The sequence below is a fragment of the Pipistrellus hanaki genome (assembly GCF_964339955.1).
Source record: "Pipistrellus hanaki genome assembly, chromosome: 17".
Classification (NCBI taxonomy): Eukaryota; Metazoa; Chordata; class Mammalia; order Chiroptera; family Vespertilionidae; genus Pipistrellus; species Pipistrellus hanaki.
Genome location: NC_140519.1, coordinates 16,781,377 through 16,799,322, shown reverse-complemented (window position 1 = coordinate 16,799,322; position 17,946 = coordinate 16,781,377). Strand labels below are relative to the sequence as shown.

Below are 17,946 nucleotides of genomic sequence, written 5' to 3'. Positions count from 1 at the left end.
ATGAGAGAGAAACATCGACCAGCTGCCTCCTGCACACCCCACACTGGGGATGTGCCCACAACCAAGGTACATGCCCTTGACCGGAATCGAACCTGGGACCTTTCAGTCCGCAGGCCGATGCTCTATCCATTGAGCCAAACCGGTCCCGGCAGCATTTAACTTTTAATGTGCTTTCCTAAAGCGAGGTGCGGGGATCTCTGAGGGTCAATCAGATGGCTGGGGTCTCTTCTCCGCCAGGCCCTGGGCTGAGCCCTGTGGACACAACAATGAACAAGACATACCTCATCCTCTGCCCTCATGACACTTACATTTTAGTGGGGGCGGGGAGTGGGGGGAGGTGCCATAAAAAGAAAGTGAAGTAATTAACTAGTGTGGTGATGCTATAAGGAGAGGGTTAGCAAAGTTATTAAAAGGGACTGTTTCGAGAGGGTGGGGTTTCGAGAGGGTGGGCCTGAGGGGCCTTTCTGAAGAGGTGACGTTTAAGCTGAGACCTAAAAGATTCAAAGAAGCAGCCGGTGTGAAAGGGGATTCTGGGTGGGAGGGGGCAATACCCCAGGCAGAGGGACCAGCAGGAGCGGGATCCGGAGGAAGTGACACATTTGTTGTCAGGGCTGGCAAGCCCCTTCAGAGAGGAAGCATTGAGAAACGTGAAGCTGCAGTTTGCTTGTAACTCCCACAGGAGGTGACTCAGACCTCTCCATCCGCTCCCACCTGAGCTGTGACCATCCCACCATGTCTGACCTCAGCCTCTGCAAAACCCGTGTGTCTCCCAGACTCTTCTCTGGCTATTGTCAATCTGCTCTGCCCAGAGGATTTAGAGTCATCGCTTAGTGATATTCGGTTTTTCTTAGGATAAAGAGCAAAACCCTTACCCTATCACAAAGCCCTGTGTCCACATTTCTGCTTTGCTCGGACCCATCTCCTTCCACGCTCACTTACATCAGCCCCTTGGCTTTTCTCCTCAAGCACCTGCAGCCCCTCCCACCTCAGGGCCCTTGCACACACTGGTCCCTAAAGGCGTAGACCCAGCACTGACCCGAAGCCCTGTGCCTATCGCAGATCGACTCACCCTCCCAGTTCCCCTGTAACCTCACTTCTCACGGAGACCGCCTCTGTGCCTCGGAGACATAAGCCCCTTTTCTATGCTGTCAGCCCATTGGTTTTCTCCATGGAACTCAGCCCATTGGTTGGTGTGGTGTGTGTTTTTTTTCTAAGATTTTCTGCTTTTGGCTTAACATATGTGTCCCCGACTAGACTGTACGTTTCTCAGGATAAGAGACCAGGCCGTGCCTGTGAGAGGCTGGACCCCAGCACAAAGGAGATGCTCCACACATATTAGCTTAATAAACAAACAAGTAAACAAAGAAGCAAGGCACCTGGTCCAAGGTCAAATCAACTCACATCTCACAGCAAATCCGTACAAAAAAGGGGAAGAGGGTTATAGTTATTATTGCGAGGACTTTTAAGAAAGAAAATGTGAATCTTAAAGCATCATGACGAGGCAGCATTGGATGTCTAGCCTGCCTCCGTTGTTGTTGTTTTGTGTGTTTTTCATTCCTTCATTCCGCTTTCTTTTCCCCCCACAGTGGGCTCCTTCTGTGCTTGCACGAGTTCTAACAACAACACCTACTGGTGTTTGCGCACCGTTAACGAGACGCATAATTTTCTCTTCTGCGAGTTCGCCACCGGCTTCCTGGAGTATTTTGACATGAACACAGATCCTTATCAGGTAAGCCCGTGTGTTTTCCTCCCGCGGAGGGGAATGCAAACGGAACAAGCAGAACGGGAGCCTAACCGGGCCGCCGGCCTCTCCGCCCGCAGCTCACCAACGCGGTGCATACGGTGGAGCGAGGCGTTTTGAACCAGCTGCACGTCCAGCTCATGGAGCTCCGGAGCTGCCAGGGCTACAAGCAGTGCAACCCGAGACCGAAGGGCCTGGACGCGGGTAAGGAAGCACCATTTGTTTGTTTTTCTGTCACTGGAAAAGTCCTTTGTGTTTCCAAGTCTCCTGCCTTGGTGTAGATGCACAGACACATACACTTGCAGGGGAATCGACTCAAGACAGTTTCCAAACACAGTTTCTTCTCTAAACGTAGCGCTGGGTGCCTGGGTGAGAAACCGAACGAATGCACCAGGAGGTTGGGTGAGCCTTGTGTCCCAGTCCCTCCCACGGGACTTCTGCTGGTAAACCTCGGTTCCGGAGAGAAGCATCCTCTGGAGGAGGGGATGAAAGCAGGGGGGAGTGATTTGTTTTTGCTGTCCACAGTCATAAGACATACGCTAGGTAAACCAGGAGATCCTTTTTTTTTTTTTTTTTTTTTTTTTTTTTTTTTTTTTTTTTGAGAGAGAGAGAGAGAGAGAGAGAGAGAGAGAGAGAGAGAGAGAGATTGGACGGAAGCACATCGTACCCTGTTTGTGCTTATCACAATTTGAAGCTCCCCCCAGTTGGACCCACGCCCATGTTGTGGTGCGTTGATTTCTCTCACTGGGATTTTCCACCTGAAGTGAGAGCAGTTGGAGCCATTCATTGTCTAGGGTAGGGGTGTCGAACTCAATCAGAGAAGGGGCCAAAATCTAAAATCCAGCCTAAATCGCGGGCCGAATGGTTTACTGAACAGTCATAAACTGACAGCGGAGTGCAGTGATGACAGCGCGGTGCGGGCCACATTGCAAGGCCTGGCGGGCTGGATTTGGCCCGCGGGCCTTGTGTTTGACACATGTGGTCTAGGGATCTAAAAGGATAAGAGGGGCCTGTGTGGGATCGAGCAGATGTTCCCTCCCCTGTCTGCAGAGCTAAATTTATTTCTCCTCTGGCCCGTGGGGTTGCACTGTCCGTCCCGCCATGAAGAAGAATACTTATTTTCTCAGGATCCTCCTAGAAATGTAAATACCAGCTGTCCACAGAAGGACGGAGGAGGGGACCGGAAGCTGGCCATGGTGACGGCACAGCATTACCAGCCCCAAAAGGGTGGGTGAAGAGCTGGACATGGGCTGCAGGGAGCCATGTGCAGGAACCTCTGTTGTGAGGCTGAGTTTGCTGTGTTCTTCACAGCCCGTGTCTCCGTGGGGCCCGAGCAGCTCCGAGTCATTGCCTTGAAAGGCAGAGGGTAGGGGGGATCCTAAAAGGGCCAACATCCCCACCTGCCATCCCCACCATCGTTGGTCCTGAAGGCTCTCGAGCCCGGAGGGCCCCATAAGAAATTACAGACCCCACAAGAGGGGCCCTGTGCCCACTGTCCATCCACACACCCCTCCACCAGCGCCTCCGGGAAAGGACTGGCAGCCCCGAGAGTCCAGTCCCGACCCGTAAACCAGGTCTTTGGTCCCTGACCCCAGTCCGCTCCAATCTTCCCAGATCCCCTGCTTATCTGAGAACCTTTTCTTCAAATCTTACAAAAAAAAAAAAAAGCCCACAAAGGCCTGGGAACTAAAGCGATTCTTAGAGGCACTGGAAACACAACACCCAGAAATGTCTCCCCCAAAGAGCGCCGCTCGCTGATTGGTGATGACGGACAGCTCCCTTAGTGAAACCTGACCACGCGGGCCGTGGCGGAGTGACGGCCCGGCGGGCCCAGTTATGCCCTCAACCTCACATCGTCCTCTCCGCCTTCTAGACGGTCCCTCGGGGGGTGGGGGAGTGGGGGGGTGGAGGGGAATTATTGGCCCTGTTCGCCAAGTGTTTTGTCTAAAAATAACCCCACTGTAACGTTCACCGAGACCCGCACAGACTTCTGGAAGCACTTTCTTACTGTTTTTAGAAGCCTCTCCTCCTCTCTCCACCCCACCCGTGTTCCATGTGAGAGCCCCCATGTGATTTACCTTAAACCTCTGTTATAGCTTCTGATCCTCGTTTGGAACCCAGTAGAGAAGCTCTGTTGGACCTCGGCACCGTCTGCGTTTAACACGTTCTGTTTCTCTCCAGGACGTAGGTGTGCTGGGAAATCTGTGTAGGGAACGGTGTTATGAGGCCTCACACTAACCTACATTCCTCTTATATCTCCCCCCATCAGGGAATAAAGATGGAGGAAGCTATGACCTGCACAGGTATCCGCCCTTTTTTATTCTCCCCGGCAGCTTCTTCCCCAATAACTGCATGGCCCAGCCATTCCGACTAATTTCCATTTCTCGCCTCATCGCACAGCACCTCTCTGGGGTGCATGCTTTTCCTAACGGTGCTGGCCACCGCCTCGGGCCATAGGTTCCAGATCTGTCCTTTCATTTTGACATCAGCTCTCTGTCACCACGCGATGTCCCAGAGCACACTCCGGTGCTCCTGTGCTTGTTGAGTGATGCTTGTCGGCGTGGGAGGGCATGAAGCGGGGGCCTGGGGAGAGGGAGGGAGCATGAGGTTCCCCGTGGTGCTGACACCTGGATTCCCTGGAGAGGCTTCATGGAAACTGGTTAGAGACCTTTATGAAGTACAATGTCAAGAGCACAAAAAGAGTGATGGATTTTATATATATATATTTTTTAATTGATTTTTTTACAGAGAGGAAGGGAGAGGGGGAGAGAGCCAGAAACATCGTTGAGAGAGAAACACCGATCACCTGCCTCCCGCACACCCCCCTCTAGGGATGTGCTTGCAACCAAGTTACACAACCAAGTTACATGCCCTTGACCGGAACCGAACCTGGGACTCTTCAGGCCGACGCTCTATCCACTGAGCCAAACCGGTTTTGGCAAGAATGATGGATTTGAAGAGCATTCTACAGCTGCAGCGGGAGGGGTTCCTTGTTAGCAGTTCCTGATGAGGTTGCTGGTGAAAAGCAGCAGGGATGTGACTCACAAGGCTCTGAGGGCACTGGTGGTTGAAGAGCAGTTGCTGGGGTTGGGGACAGGGAGCCAGGAGTAAGGCATGCAGGGAGGTGTCCACGTAGCTCGCAGGCAATGCTGCTCAACACGCCAACTCCCTAACAGGCCTCGGCCCAGTGATCCTGTCCCCCTCCAGCCCCACCAGCCCTCCTGCCTCCTCATGCTCCAGACGAGGGGCCCAGCTGCCTGGTGGCCATGCTCCTTGGTCACCTGGCATGTCAGCCCGTGCCCGTTTTCCACTCCAAGCACAGACCTCAGGCGGGTTTGTCAGAAAATGCCGGGTGGGGCAGGATGGTCTGTTTTGGGGCAAGTGAGGCACCCATGTGTCAGCACCCTCATTAGTGAATCCTCTGGGGAGGGAAACTTCTGTCAGAGGCACGTGGACTTCATTGCTGCCATCCGTACTGACACCGTCTCAGAAACTAAAGAACGTCGGTGTTTCAGGGCTCCCTGTCCACATCCCGCCCCTCCTCTTAAAGGGCTGCTCAGGTGGGACCAGAAGAGAACCGGGAGGAACAGTGGTGGGAAGATGTGAGCAGAGGAAACAGGGAAAGCTGGGCTTCTGAGGCTGCTGGATAACGTTTCTGTATCTCTTCTTTTTCTCCCCTCCTCTCTGTCGTCTCTTCTGTCCTCCATCTGCTCCCGCCCCGCCCCGCATCACCCGTAGCCCACGTAGGACCGAGCAGAAGAACCCCCTCTTAAGCTGGTCTCACCCGGGATACGGGCTGACGAGGTAATACCCCCTACGCCTGCACTGCTTCCGGGGGCTCGTAATGACCCCCCCGAAGTGGGACCTGTTCAATGGCCCCAATACTGGATATTGTCTTTATGGTTATTTTTGCTGTGCACCCAGATTTCACAGCCAAGGGGTTTTCGGTGTGGGAGAGGCAAAGGATAGGACAGGTTATTAGGACACAGGCTGGTCAGAGCTGGGTCAGCGTTCTTCTCCATCGCATCTTCCCTGGAGATGAAAGTGCTGACCTGCTCTCCAGCTGGGGCTCTCCCTTCCCTCATCCCTAAACGAGGCCAACTCCATCATTTCGGAGGTTGGTGGGCACGGCTTTGAAAGCCTTAGTCAACGGATCCCCCTCTCTGGTTTTGTGCCACTGAAAGCGTGTGTGCAGGGTGAAGACCTGTTGCTTGTTTCTCTCCTCAATCCCTTACCAAAGGCCAGATCTAAGGATACTGTCTAACGCAGAGTGCCTGCGTTTTCATAAGATAAGCCCCCATTCCGTCACTGGTGAGGCAAGCCAGCTTTCCATGGCTGCCTTGCTGCAGGCAGGAAATCATGGGACAGGGCTACTGAGGGCATTCGCCTGTCACACCTGGGCACTCGCTGGACACCCAAATGCTGAGTTGGAGGTGGCTTCCCCCGCTCACTGTATCCTGTGGGGATTGAAGGGGCGCAAATGCAGAAGCAGCCACCGTGTGAGTGTGTGGAGTCTCCAGATGGGTATACCAGCACGCCGCTCTCCAGCCAAGGCACTGCTCAGGGGCTCAGAAGCCTTGGCTCTTTAAAAAAAAAAAAAAAAAAATCTTTATTGTTGTACTACATATGTCTCCTCCGCCCGCCTCACTGATCCCTTTTAGCCCAGCCCACCCCAACCCCAGGTCTTCACCACCCTATTGTCTGTGTCTATACTTATGCATACAAGGTCTTTGGTTCATCTTTCACACCACCCACTCACCCCCACCTCCCCTCTAAGATTCCACAGTCTGTTCCATGCTTCTGTGTCTCTGGATCTATTTTGTCCATCAGTTTGTTTTGTTCATTTGATTTCACCTATGAGTGAGATCATGTGATCCTTGTCTTTCTCTGACTGGCTTATTTTGCTTAGCATGATACTCTCCAGGTCCTTCCATGCTGTCTCAAAAGGTAAGAGATCTTTCTTTATCGCTGCTGCATAATATTCCATGGTAGATGTACCACAGCTTTTTTATCCACTCATCTACTGATGGGCACTTGGGCTGTTTCCAGATCTTAGCTATTGTAAATAGTGCTGCTATGAACATAGGGGTGCAAACATTCTTTCTGATTGGTGTTTCTGATTTCTTAGGATATGTTCCTAGAAGTGGGATCACTGAGTCAAATGGCAGTTCCATATTTAATTTTTTGAGGAAACTCCATACTGGTTTCTATAATGGCTGCACCAGTCTGCATTCCCACCAGCAGTGTACTGGGGTTCCCTTTCCTGCGCATCCTCGCCAGCACTTGTCATTTGTTGATTCGTTGATGGTAGCCATTCTGACAAGTGTGAGGTGATTCCTCATTGTCATTTGAAATTGCATCTCTCCGATGTCCAGTGACTTTGAGCATGTTTTTATGTCTCTTGGTGAGAAGTACCCTTTGGAGAAATTTCCATTTAGGTCATTTGCTCTTTTTTTAATTATTTTATTGGATTATCTTCCTTTTGTTTAGTTGTATGAGTTCCTTATATATTTTGAATGTAACCCTTTATCAGATGTATCATTGCCAAATATGTTCTTCCTCACAGTGGGCTTACTTTTCATTTTTTAAAAATGGTTTCTTTTGCTGTGCAGAAGGCTTTCATTTTTATGTAGTCCCATTTGTTTATTTTCTCCTTAGTATTTTTTGCTCTAGAAGTATCTGCAAACATATTGCTATGAGAGATAGATTTTGCTGCCTATGGTTTCTTCTAGGATTTTTATGGTTTCACAACTTATATTTAATTTATTCTTGTGTGTGTGTGTAAGGTGGTGGTCTAGTTTCATTTTTTGCATGTATTTGTCCAATTTTCCCACCACAATTTATTGAAGAGACTGTCTTGACTACATTGTATGCTCTTGCCTCCTTTGTCAACTATTAATTGAGCATAATGGCTTGGGTCAATTTCTGGGTTCTCTGTTCTGTTCCATTGGTCTATATGCCTGGTCTTGTGCCAGTACCAGGTGGTTTTGATTATAGTATACCTTAATACCTGGTATTGTGATCCCTCCAATTTTGTTGTTCTTTCTCAAGATTGCTTTGGCTATTCAGGGTCTTTTTTGGTTCCATATAATTTTTGGAGTATTTGTTCTAAATCTGTGAAATATACTCCTGGTGATTTAATAGGGATTGCATTGAATCTATACATTGCTTTGGATAGTATGGGCATCTTAATTGTTAACTCTTCAATCCACGAATACAGTTTATTCTTCCACTTATTTATATCTTCCTCTCTTTTTTCATAGTCCTATAGTTTTCTGAGTACAAATCTTTTACCTCCTTCATTAAGTTTATTCCTAAGTATCTTAATTTTGTTGTTGTTGTACTGTTAAATGAGATTGTCTAGTTTCTCTGAGAATTCATTATTGTTGTATAAAAATGCCATTGATTTCTGGGTTTTAATTTTGTATCTTGTTACATTTCCAATTTCATTTATCAAATCTAATAGTTTCTTTGTGTGTTTTATTTGGTGGAGTCTATAGGGTTTTCTATGTACAATATCATGTCATCTGCAAATGAGTTTGCTTCCTCCTTTCCAATTTGGGTGCCTTTTATGTTTTCTTCTTGTCTGATGTGGCTAGGACTCCCAGTACCATGTTGAATAAGATTAGTGAAAGCGGACTTCCCTGTCTTGTTGCTGTTCTTAGGGGAAATGATTTTAGTTTTTTCCCATTGAGTATGATGCTGGCTACAGGTTTGTCGTATGTGGTCTTTATCCTGTTAAGGTCTAATTTTTTTACGCCCACCTTGCTGAGTGTTTTTATCAAAAAAAGGTGTTAGATTTTGTCTAATGCTTTTTTTGTGTGTCTATTGATATGATCATGTGATTTTTTTTTAATTCCACAAAAAATTTATTTCAATATATACTTCTTTAAAAAAGTGAAATAAATGTAACAGCAGTAGAAAGGAAAAAGTAAATCCATTTCAAAGAAATAAAAAACCAACATTTGTAATATTCCTTGAAAAAGCATCATGTGGTGATAGATTTGGTCATTCTTGTCCCAGTTCACCTCGCTAGACCCAGCCCAGGATATGGGAAGAGACCCAGGACTGACTGAGACAACTCTCCCCTCTGGCTGACTAAGGGTTGCAAATGAAAGCTGTATGCTGACCCACATAATCGTTTTATAGTTTATAAAATGAACAAGCCTTACAAACTGGGCTTGTGCAATTCTCCTTTTCATCTGTTTAATGCTGATGGGAGGCGGGTGTGGGGATTTTAAGGTCGCCTCGGCCCTCAGGCTTCACACATGAAGGACTGTGGGCCGAGATGTGGAGGTTTAAAGGAGAAAAACCAGAAGTCTCAGACACCAGGATTACCTTCCCTCAGCTCTAGGATCATGTGATTTTTGTCTTTCAATTTGTTGAGATGTGTCACATTTATTGACTTGTGAATATTGTATCAGCCTTGAACCCCTCAAATCCCACTTGGTCATAGTGTATGATGGCTTTAATATATTGCTGGGTCCGATTTGCTAATATTTTCGTTGAGGATTTTAGCATCTATGTTCATCAGGGATATTTGCCTGTGGTTCTCTTTCTTTGTAGTGTCTTTATCTGGTTTTGGAATTAGGATAATGCTGGCCTCAAAAAGAGGTTGGAAGTGTTCCTTCCTCTTGGATTTTTGGAATAGTTTGAGGAGGATAGATATTTGTTCCATAAGCCTTGGTTCTTTAAGAAAACTAATTAGGCCGAAACCGGTTTGGCTCAGTGGATAGAGCGTCGGTCTGCAGACCGAAAGGTCCCAGGTTTGATTCCCGTCAAGGGCATGTACGTTGGTTGTGGGCACATCCCCGGTAGGGGGTGAGCAAGAGGCAGCTGGTCGATGTTTCTCTCTCATCGGCGTTTCTAGCTCTCTAGAGTCTCTCTCCCTTCCTCTCTGTAAAAAAGCAATAAAATATATTTTTAAAAAAGAAAAAAGAAAACTAATTAGGATGCATTGTTAAGCATGAAATATCATTACAAAAGCCTTTGAGAAATATGACAAGCAGCCCTGAAGAATTTAAAAATTGAAAATTCAAGTGTACTTTAGAAAATTTCTCTCGTACAGGATGGACTTCATAAGAGTTTTTAAACTACCTTCCGTTGTACGGATTTTAAAAAACAAATCCTTGGACTTATTTAAAAGCAAGTCTGTTTCCTATTCATCTTTAGTGTTTTTTGCTGCGGTCTATGTGTGTGAGGCAGGAGTAGCTGAAAGGCTTTTACTTACACTGGTCATTTTGTTGGTAGAACAAGCTCAGAGTAAGGACACAGTTCAGCAAGTGGCCCCAAAATAATTTTTTACTTGAGTTGAAAACAAAATATTTCAGGAAATATTTTTTTACTTGAGTTGAAAACAGCAATTTCTATGTTGCAAAATATGTTCCCCCCCCCCCCCCCCCCCCCCGTCGCCTGTGAGAGCTGCTGCTGCTGCCCTCTGGTGTCCCAACATGAGCTCCTGGCGCCGTGGCGTGGCTCCGGCAGGCACACCTGGCGTGTGGTTGTGGGGCAGATGGTCGGGTCTGGCAGCCTAAGGCCACAGGGCTGCTCCCTGGCCCTCTGTGCAGGCCAGCAGGCCACAGCATGCTCCCCCCTCGACAACCATGCTCCTGTCCTCTTTTGCTTCTTTGACTCATCTTCCTCTATAGCAGTGGTCGGCAAACCGCGGCTCACGAGCCACATGCGGCTCTTAGACCCCTTGAGTGTGACTCTTTCACAAAATACCACATACCCTAATTAAATTAATAACAATGTACCTACCTATATAGTTTAAGAAATTTGGCTCTCAAAAGAAATTTCAGTCGTTGTACTGTTGATATTTGGCTCTATTGACTAATGAGTTTGCCGACCACTGCCCTATAGCAACTGCCCAGGCCTGGCAGATGGATGTGGATGACAGCTGTGCGTTAAAGGCTGTATCACCCTGTGGTTAGAGCACATTGGCTCAATGGATAGTTTCGACCTGTGGACTGAAGGGTCATAGGTCCGATCCAATCAAGGGCATGTACCTTGGTTGCGGGCACATCCCCGGTAGGGGATGTGCAAGAGGCAGCTGATCGATGTTTCTAACTCTCTCCCTTCCTCTCTGTAAAAAAAATAAAACAAAGGAAGGGGCAGACAAGACAGATGCAACTTCCATGTACCTATCTGCTGGAGCCAGACTGGGCTCAAACCCCAGCCTTGCTGGTAAGAAGCTGAGACCAGAGTCGGGCATGTACCAAACCCTATCAGCGATGGGCATTAGTAAGGTGTACTATGGGATGTACAACACTTAAATGAAGAGGAGTATATGAAAGGGAATGGTGCCCTTCTCATTTCAGAGCATGCTACCATATTTTATAAGCAGCACAAAAAGAGAAATCATGCATCATTACCACCACCGTCTCCATCATCACTCATTGACAGCCAGATGCCCGCGCACAAACCCATTGTCTGCCACACACACACACACACACACACACACACACACACACCCCAAGCCTCCGATCACTGCCCTGCCCCACGTTGCCATGGCGAAGCTTCCCTGGTGGGCCTCACGCTCCCATCTCCGGGCTTCATTGACTTTAAGCCGCTTTGCTGGCACTGCTGGGCTTTTCTGTGTGAGGTGCTTGACCAAGAGGTGGGTCAGGGTCTGGGGTTTAGGGGCTGGAAGCGAGGTCAGCCTCCCAAGGTGATGGGGGTACTCGGGGTCCGAGCTGTTAGGATGTGGGCCAGGGTCTGGCGGCCATGGGCACTTTGCACCCTGCACATAAGTGTGCCAGGAGGGACAGGTAGGCACGGAAATGTAGCAGGAGCTCTGCTGGACAAGCCATGCCAGCTGGTGGGTAAGTCTGTCTTCACACCCCATGGCCACCCCCTCAGGAGCAGGGCCCAGCTAAGCTCCCCATCCAAGCTCCAAGATAATGTTCATGACGTCATGATACGGAGTCTCCATTCAAGAACAAAGGGTATCTACTTGATCCTGTACTTCTGGGCTTTCAGGAGGTTTCTGAAGTTTTTTTTTGCCTGGTTCTTAAGTTTATTCATAAGCACTTTACCTTCTTGGTTGCTATTGTAAATAGGGATTTCCTTCATCATGAAAACCTCTATCGGATTATTTGTATTTTCTGATTTTTTAGTCCACTTGACCTGTCTTGGATTGAGTATCTGCTATTATGTTTCTCTGCATTTTTTCATTTTGTCTTCTATAGATAGCTTCTTTATAAAGCTGGTTGCCCTTTTAACCCCCTTAGGAACTTAATAGAGTTAGTCTTTTGGTCCTGTTGGTTGAACTTATACCTAATCATTGTCCCTAGTCCCTATTTCATATTTAATCTTTTATTATCTTTTTTTCTTTGGTCAGTTTTTTTTTTCTATATAAACCTTTTGTTATTAATTTCAGAGAGGAAGGGAAAAGGATAGAAACATGAATGAGACACATCTATTAGCTGCCTCCTGCATGCCCCCTACTGGCGATTGAGCCGGCAACCTGGGCATGTGCCCTGATTAGGAATTGAACCAGGGACCTCTATGGTTCGCTCAACCCACTGAGCCACACCAGCTGGGCTTAATCTAAACCTTTTATTTTATAATCCCAAAACTTGAAATGAATTAAGAAGCTGGACCCCAAATTTGCTGACTAGCATCCAAGTTTTCTATCTTTGGTCAGTTTTTAACAGTGTTCTTTTGACCCCCAACTGTTACTATACCCTGAATTAGCTCAGTCTGTTTCCACTTTTCTATTTTTCTCATTTCTAGTTGCACTTTGTCATATAAAATATTTTTTCTCACTCCTACCTTTGCTTTACCCCCCGACCTGATAAACACAGGGTGGGGCAAAAGTAGCTTTACAGTTGTAAGTACTCAAAGCAGAGTTTTGATTTTATTTTAAATCTTTATTGTTGAAAAGTATTACATATGTCCCCTTTTTCTTTTATAATGGAAGTTGCAGCTGTCTTGTCTGCCCCTTCCCTTGTTTTATTTTATTTTTTTAAATATATTCTTATTTTTTTACAGAGAGGAAGGGAGAGAGAGTTAGAAACATCGATCAGCTGCCTCCTGCACATTCACTACTGGGGATGTGCCCGAAACCAAGGTACATGACCTTGACTGGAATCAGACCTGTGACCCTTTACTCCACAGGCCGAAACTCTATCCATTGAGCCAAACCAGTTAGGGCCACATGTCCCCTTTGTCCCCCATTAGCCCACCCCTGCCCCCCACCAACCTATTGTCTGTGTCCGTGGGTTATGCATATACGCATACAAGTTAATTGGTTGATCTCTTCCCATCTTGCCCTGCCTTCCCTCTGAGGTTTGACAGTCGGTTTGGTGCTTGTGCCTCTAGATTTATTTTTGTTCATCGGTGTATGTTGTTCGTTAGATTCCACATGAGTAAGATCGTGTGATATGTCTTTCTCTGACTGGCTTATTTTGCTTAGCATAATGCTCTCCAGGTCCATCCATGCTGTTGCAAATGGTAATATTTCTTTCTTGCCTCTCACCCAGCAACCTACAGCTGGGTAGTGTTCAGTTGTATAGATGTACAAGTTTAATCCACTCACCAGCTGATGGGCACTTAGGCTCTTCCCAAATTGTAAATTGTGCTGCTATGAATATAGGTGAGCATATATCCTTTCTGATTGGTGTTTCTGAGCTCTTAGGATATATTCCTAGAAGTGGATTCACTGGGTTCAAATGGGAGTTCCATTTTTAATTTTTTGAGGAAACTCCGTACTGTTTTCCACAGAGGCTGCACCCGTCTGCAGTTTATTCTTATTTATTGTATTTTCCATATGAACAACTCTAAACCTACTTTTGCCTGCCCCTTATATTAAATGCTCACCACCAATCCTCTTGCTGAGGTTTCCCCAATGACTTTTTTGGTTGAATGAAACTCATCTGCTAGAAGACTATTCGAGAAGAGCTGTCATGCACAGTATCCTGTGAATGCTTACATTTTTTAAAAACTTTTTCTAGAGCCTGATACTTTGGGAGAGCTCATCTGGACATAGCAGCCTTGGCTCATACTGATTTCTGATTGAAGGTGGCTTTCACGTGCTCAGATGCTTGATTGCATCATATGCTTGGCAGTGTGATGTTGCAGATTTCTTCACTTTATGGGCATTTTCGTAAAAGGATGGATTCCTTACTCCTGTTATAATTCTGTGTAAATGTAGGCTGCTTTTACTAATTTCATGGGTTTGAAATATTTACAATTCCTAATGTAAAAGGATCTTTTTATGGCCGTGTACTCATGTATACTTTTATTATTATTATTATTATTATTATTATCTGGGGATGGGAGTGGGAATGATTGCATGTCCTCCAATTTTAAGGCCTGAAATTTCCCTTCTTTTGTTTCCTTTTCATGATCTGGTTTCCAAAGGGTGTATCTCCCTTCCTCTGTATCCTTTTCTCCCAAAAGCAATGCCTCTCACCCAGCCACCTTGATGCATGCACACTGAAGTCCCTTCCTTGGGTCACCTCTGATGTACCAGGACGCTACCATATTTCATACCTCAGGTTGGCATTCTTTCCAGTAATGGTTTCAGATCAATTATTGGCTCCATCCTCACATCCATACTGTTTTCTAGGGTTTGTGCCCAAAATGTGTCATCCAGCTCTGCTGAGATTTGGTATTAACGTTTGTTTTACTTACAGGTGATATGAAGGTTATATAATTTTCTGTCTTCTCACTAAACTGAGATTTGGGGTTTTGCTTCTTTTTCCTGCCGATCTGTATTGCTAGCTGCTGCATTAATCGAGGCCACCTCTTTAGAACAGTACTTGGGCACAACTGGAGAAAAGATGGCGTTTTCTCACGACTGTGGTCATTTTAGTGTTGCAGAAAGATCTGAGAGACAAAATGGGCACATTCTCTGCATACTGTGAAAACCACTAAGAGGCTGATTTATGATAGGATTTTCAGGGCAAAAAAAAAACAAAAAACACACACACGAAGAGATTTAAGTATTTGATTTGGAGAGTTTAGTTGCATTCAATTTGGATTTTATTCAATTTGGATTTTAAAGTACCAGGGTATAGAAAATAAAAGTATCTTCCTAAGCTCTGCCTAATACTTTTAAAACCCACCATTTACCCAGCAACCCCAGAAGAAGTAAAGGTTTTATCACACAAGCTTTCCCCTGTTTGACAGATGAGGGAACCAGAACCCAGAGACTTACAGGATTTCGTGGTTACACAGTTGGCTTGAGTAGAGCCAGGGGTAAAACACGGGCCTCTAACTTTGCCTGGTCAGAGCAGTTATCACTTGTTTGATCTTCTTCCCAATTTTGCAACCTAAGGCAACTCCCTGATAATAAATTACTAGGGTGAAATGCTTTTTAGTGTTATACTTCAAATTGATTTGCTCTGTAAAAACAATGTCAGTTGCTTGTCTAAAAGTAGGTATCTTGCCGAAACCGGTTTGGCTCAGTGGTAGAGCGTCGGTCTGCGGACTGAAAGGTCCCAGGTTCAATTCCGGTCAAGGGCATGTACATTGGTTGCGGGCACATCCCCGGTGGGGGGTGTGCAGGAGGCAGCTGGTCGATGTTTCTCTCTCATTGATGTTTCTAGCTCTCTATCCCTTTCTCCTCCTCTCTGTAAAAAAATCAATAAAATAAAAAAAATTAAAAAAAATTAAAATAGAAGTAGGTATCTTTTCTCCACTAATGACCTATCTTCATCTCTCCCCACAGAGGCCAGTTATGGGATGGATGGGAAGGTTAACCTTCCCAGTCCCACTGCAGACATTGGCGGGCAAGGCCTGGAGGACTTATTCAGCATAAAGGAAAGCAACTATGAGGACAGACAGAACTACAGACTTAGTCTGGCTGACCGGACTAATGACTTGGAGGACATAGATAGAGTATTTGCACTGCTGAACAGTCACCACGAGCCAAACAGAACAAGTAAGACTACAACTGCTCGAAGTGATGGGTTCCTGGCCATGTCTGCCAAGCCCTCTGTGCCGGCGGAGATGGCCTCTGCTGAGTCAGATAAAGACCCAGGCCCTATAGTTGAGGAAGCCTCTCCTTTGACGTTGCCAGCTGACCTTCAAACCCTGCATTTAAACCGACCAACATTCAGTCCGGAGAGTAGACTTGAATGGAATAACGACATTCCAGAAGTTAGTCGTTTGAATTTTGAACACTGGAAAAATCATAACTGACCAATGGATGGAGCATGAAGAGATGAGTCGTCTTGAACTTGACCTCAGTGGTGGTGACATGCCAGAGCTGGAGCCCATCAGCAGGCACCAGAAAGGCCTTCCCCAGGAGGGTGGTCCAGGAGATGTTCCCAAAGGTCAGCTGTATCTTCCTGTGCATTCTGACCCAGAGTCCACTCCTCAGACGATCCAAGTGTCTACCTTGGAGCAGCCTAGTAACGCCAGCGGCATGGTGAGCATGTCTAACGAGGTGGAGAAAAGTCACAGAAGGGAGACTGATTAGACAAAATTGTTACCTTACCCTAAACACAGTATTAACTTTTTATCAGTAAACTAATCAAGGCAATCAAGACAACCAACCTTCCAAGCTACCCTAGGGTACCTACCAGCCATAGACGCCAGTGCGCATGCGAGCGGACTCACAAGGTGCTGTCATGCACTGTGTGCCAAGGTGAGAAGGAAAGGTAATTTGTGAAGTTTGTTGGTTTAGTGGATTCTCAAACAGTATTAACTTTTGAAAGTTGTAGAGACATGCATCTACAAATGCTATCCAACCAAGATGGCTAGAATTGTGCCTTCCTGCATTTCTGAAACTGGATGTCCTCGGTGAAACTTTCAGCACACTTCCCACTGCCTGCATCATGTGGTTCAGATTCATTTTTAACCACTGGAATTTTTCAAGGCCATCACTCTTACTTAGGTCAATGATTTTGCACTTTGAGATCTAAATGCCATGTCTGTTTGGCTAGTTGTTGTTTTAACTGGCTTGTCAGTCTCACTGCTTGCTCTCAGTGTGACAAATTAAAACAGACACCCCCCACCACCACCACCAAGGATTACACACAGTGTGGATCCCATATTGTTTAACATACGCTTTTGCCAGAAAATATTGCATGTGGTTTCCCTTGACTTGCTAAAATTGATTAGCAAAAAAGCATGGCTAATGATGTTAGCAGCAAAAATAAATAAGCAAAACAAAGGTCACTTGCTCTCTGTGCCTAGCCTCAAAGTGTTCATCATATACTTAAGATAGCTAAATTTTTATTTTCATTTTCAACAGGATAAAAGGACTGAAGATTCTCTCCCCACCCCACTTTTGTTTTGTTTTCTTGGCCTGCCTAATAAGCTTAAGGGTGGAGAAAATATATTTTGTTTTGAATTTATATAAGGAATTTTTCCAATAAAACACACTCATGAATGTTTCATAATGTAAACACCTGTATGATTAAGACCTTCACCAAGTTCTGATTTTTAAAGGCAAAGTTCAAAATGTGTTCTTGAAAACATTCTTGTTGTGTATTAGGTTTTTAAATACCAGCAAAAGGATTACCTCATTGAAAGTTATCAGTAATCTACTAATCAACTTCCCAGTAATAGCTTAACAGTAATTTTCCTTTCAGATAAAGAAAACATAATTTACCTATGTGTTTTACTTAAGTGTTTAAGGTAAACTCTTTTTAAAGATAATTTACAATGGTATAGCTGAATCTTCGATAACTTTAAGTCCTTATTGTAGACTCTGTACATATGTTAAAATTCACTAGCTCTTTATCAGATGTGTGTGCCACCGGCTGAATGACAGGAAACATATTTATGGTCATGAATGATATGCTTTGTAAAAAGGCTTCAAGTTATTAAGAAGCATACCGTGTTTTCTTTTTTAAATCTTGTGTAATATGTGTAATATTCTGTAATACTTTTATAGAACAATTCTGGCTTCAGGAAAGTCTAGAAGCATTATTTCTTGAAATAAAAGGTGTTTAAACTTTACCTGTTTCAGAGAAATGAACTTGACCAAGTTCTTGAGGTACACCCCTGAGTCCTGATCTCAATTTACATGTTTGAATAGTAGCCATAGCAGTAAAACTGACCGAAAGTCCGTGTGTTACAGAACATTCTCAGATCAGAGATCCCAGCGTAGATTTCTCATTGCTGTCAGGTTCTTTGGGGACCATGGACTTTGGTGGAGACCTAACAACCCTCCAAAACCGAGTTTTCTGAATGATAGAGTCCATGCTCTTCCTGCTGCTCCAGATTTCCTGAGGCCCTTTCCCCTT

At 45.6% G+C, this 17,946-nt stretch overlaps 1 protein-coding gene across 6 annotated transcripts in view; it reads left to right on the top strand.

Moving 5' to 3' along the window:
• Positions 1 to 17,659, top strand: part of SULF1 (sulfatase 1) — a gene marked incomplete at its 3' end in the record, with an annotated part of 169,593 nt that extends 151,934 nt beyond the window's left edge. For 5 of the 6 annotated variants that reach the window (XM_084864349.1, XM_084864352.1, XM_084864353.1 and 2 more), the window contains 5 exons: positions 1,587 to 1,729; positions 1,822 to 1,945; positions 4,011 to 4,044; positions 5,480 to 5,545; positions 15,420 to 17,659. In XM_084864349.1, coding sequence (XP_084720475.1) covers positions 1,587 to 1,729; positions 1,822 to 1,945; positions 4,011 to 4,044; positions 5,480 to 5,545; positions 15,420 to 15,450 — 398 coding nt within the window. The remainder of the gene's footprint in view (positions 1 to 1,586; positions 1,730 to 1,821; positions 1,946 to 4,010; positions 4,045 to 5,479; positions 5,546 to 15,419) is intronic. The other variant, XM_084864354.1, reaches the window with a different exon arrangement.
• Between the last annotated feature and the right edge of the window lie 287 nt (positions 17,660 to 17,946).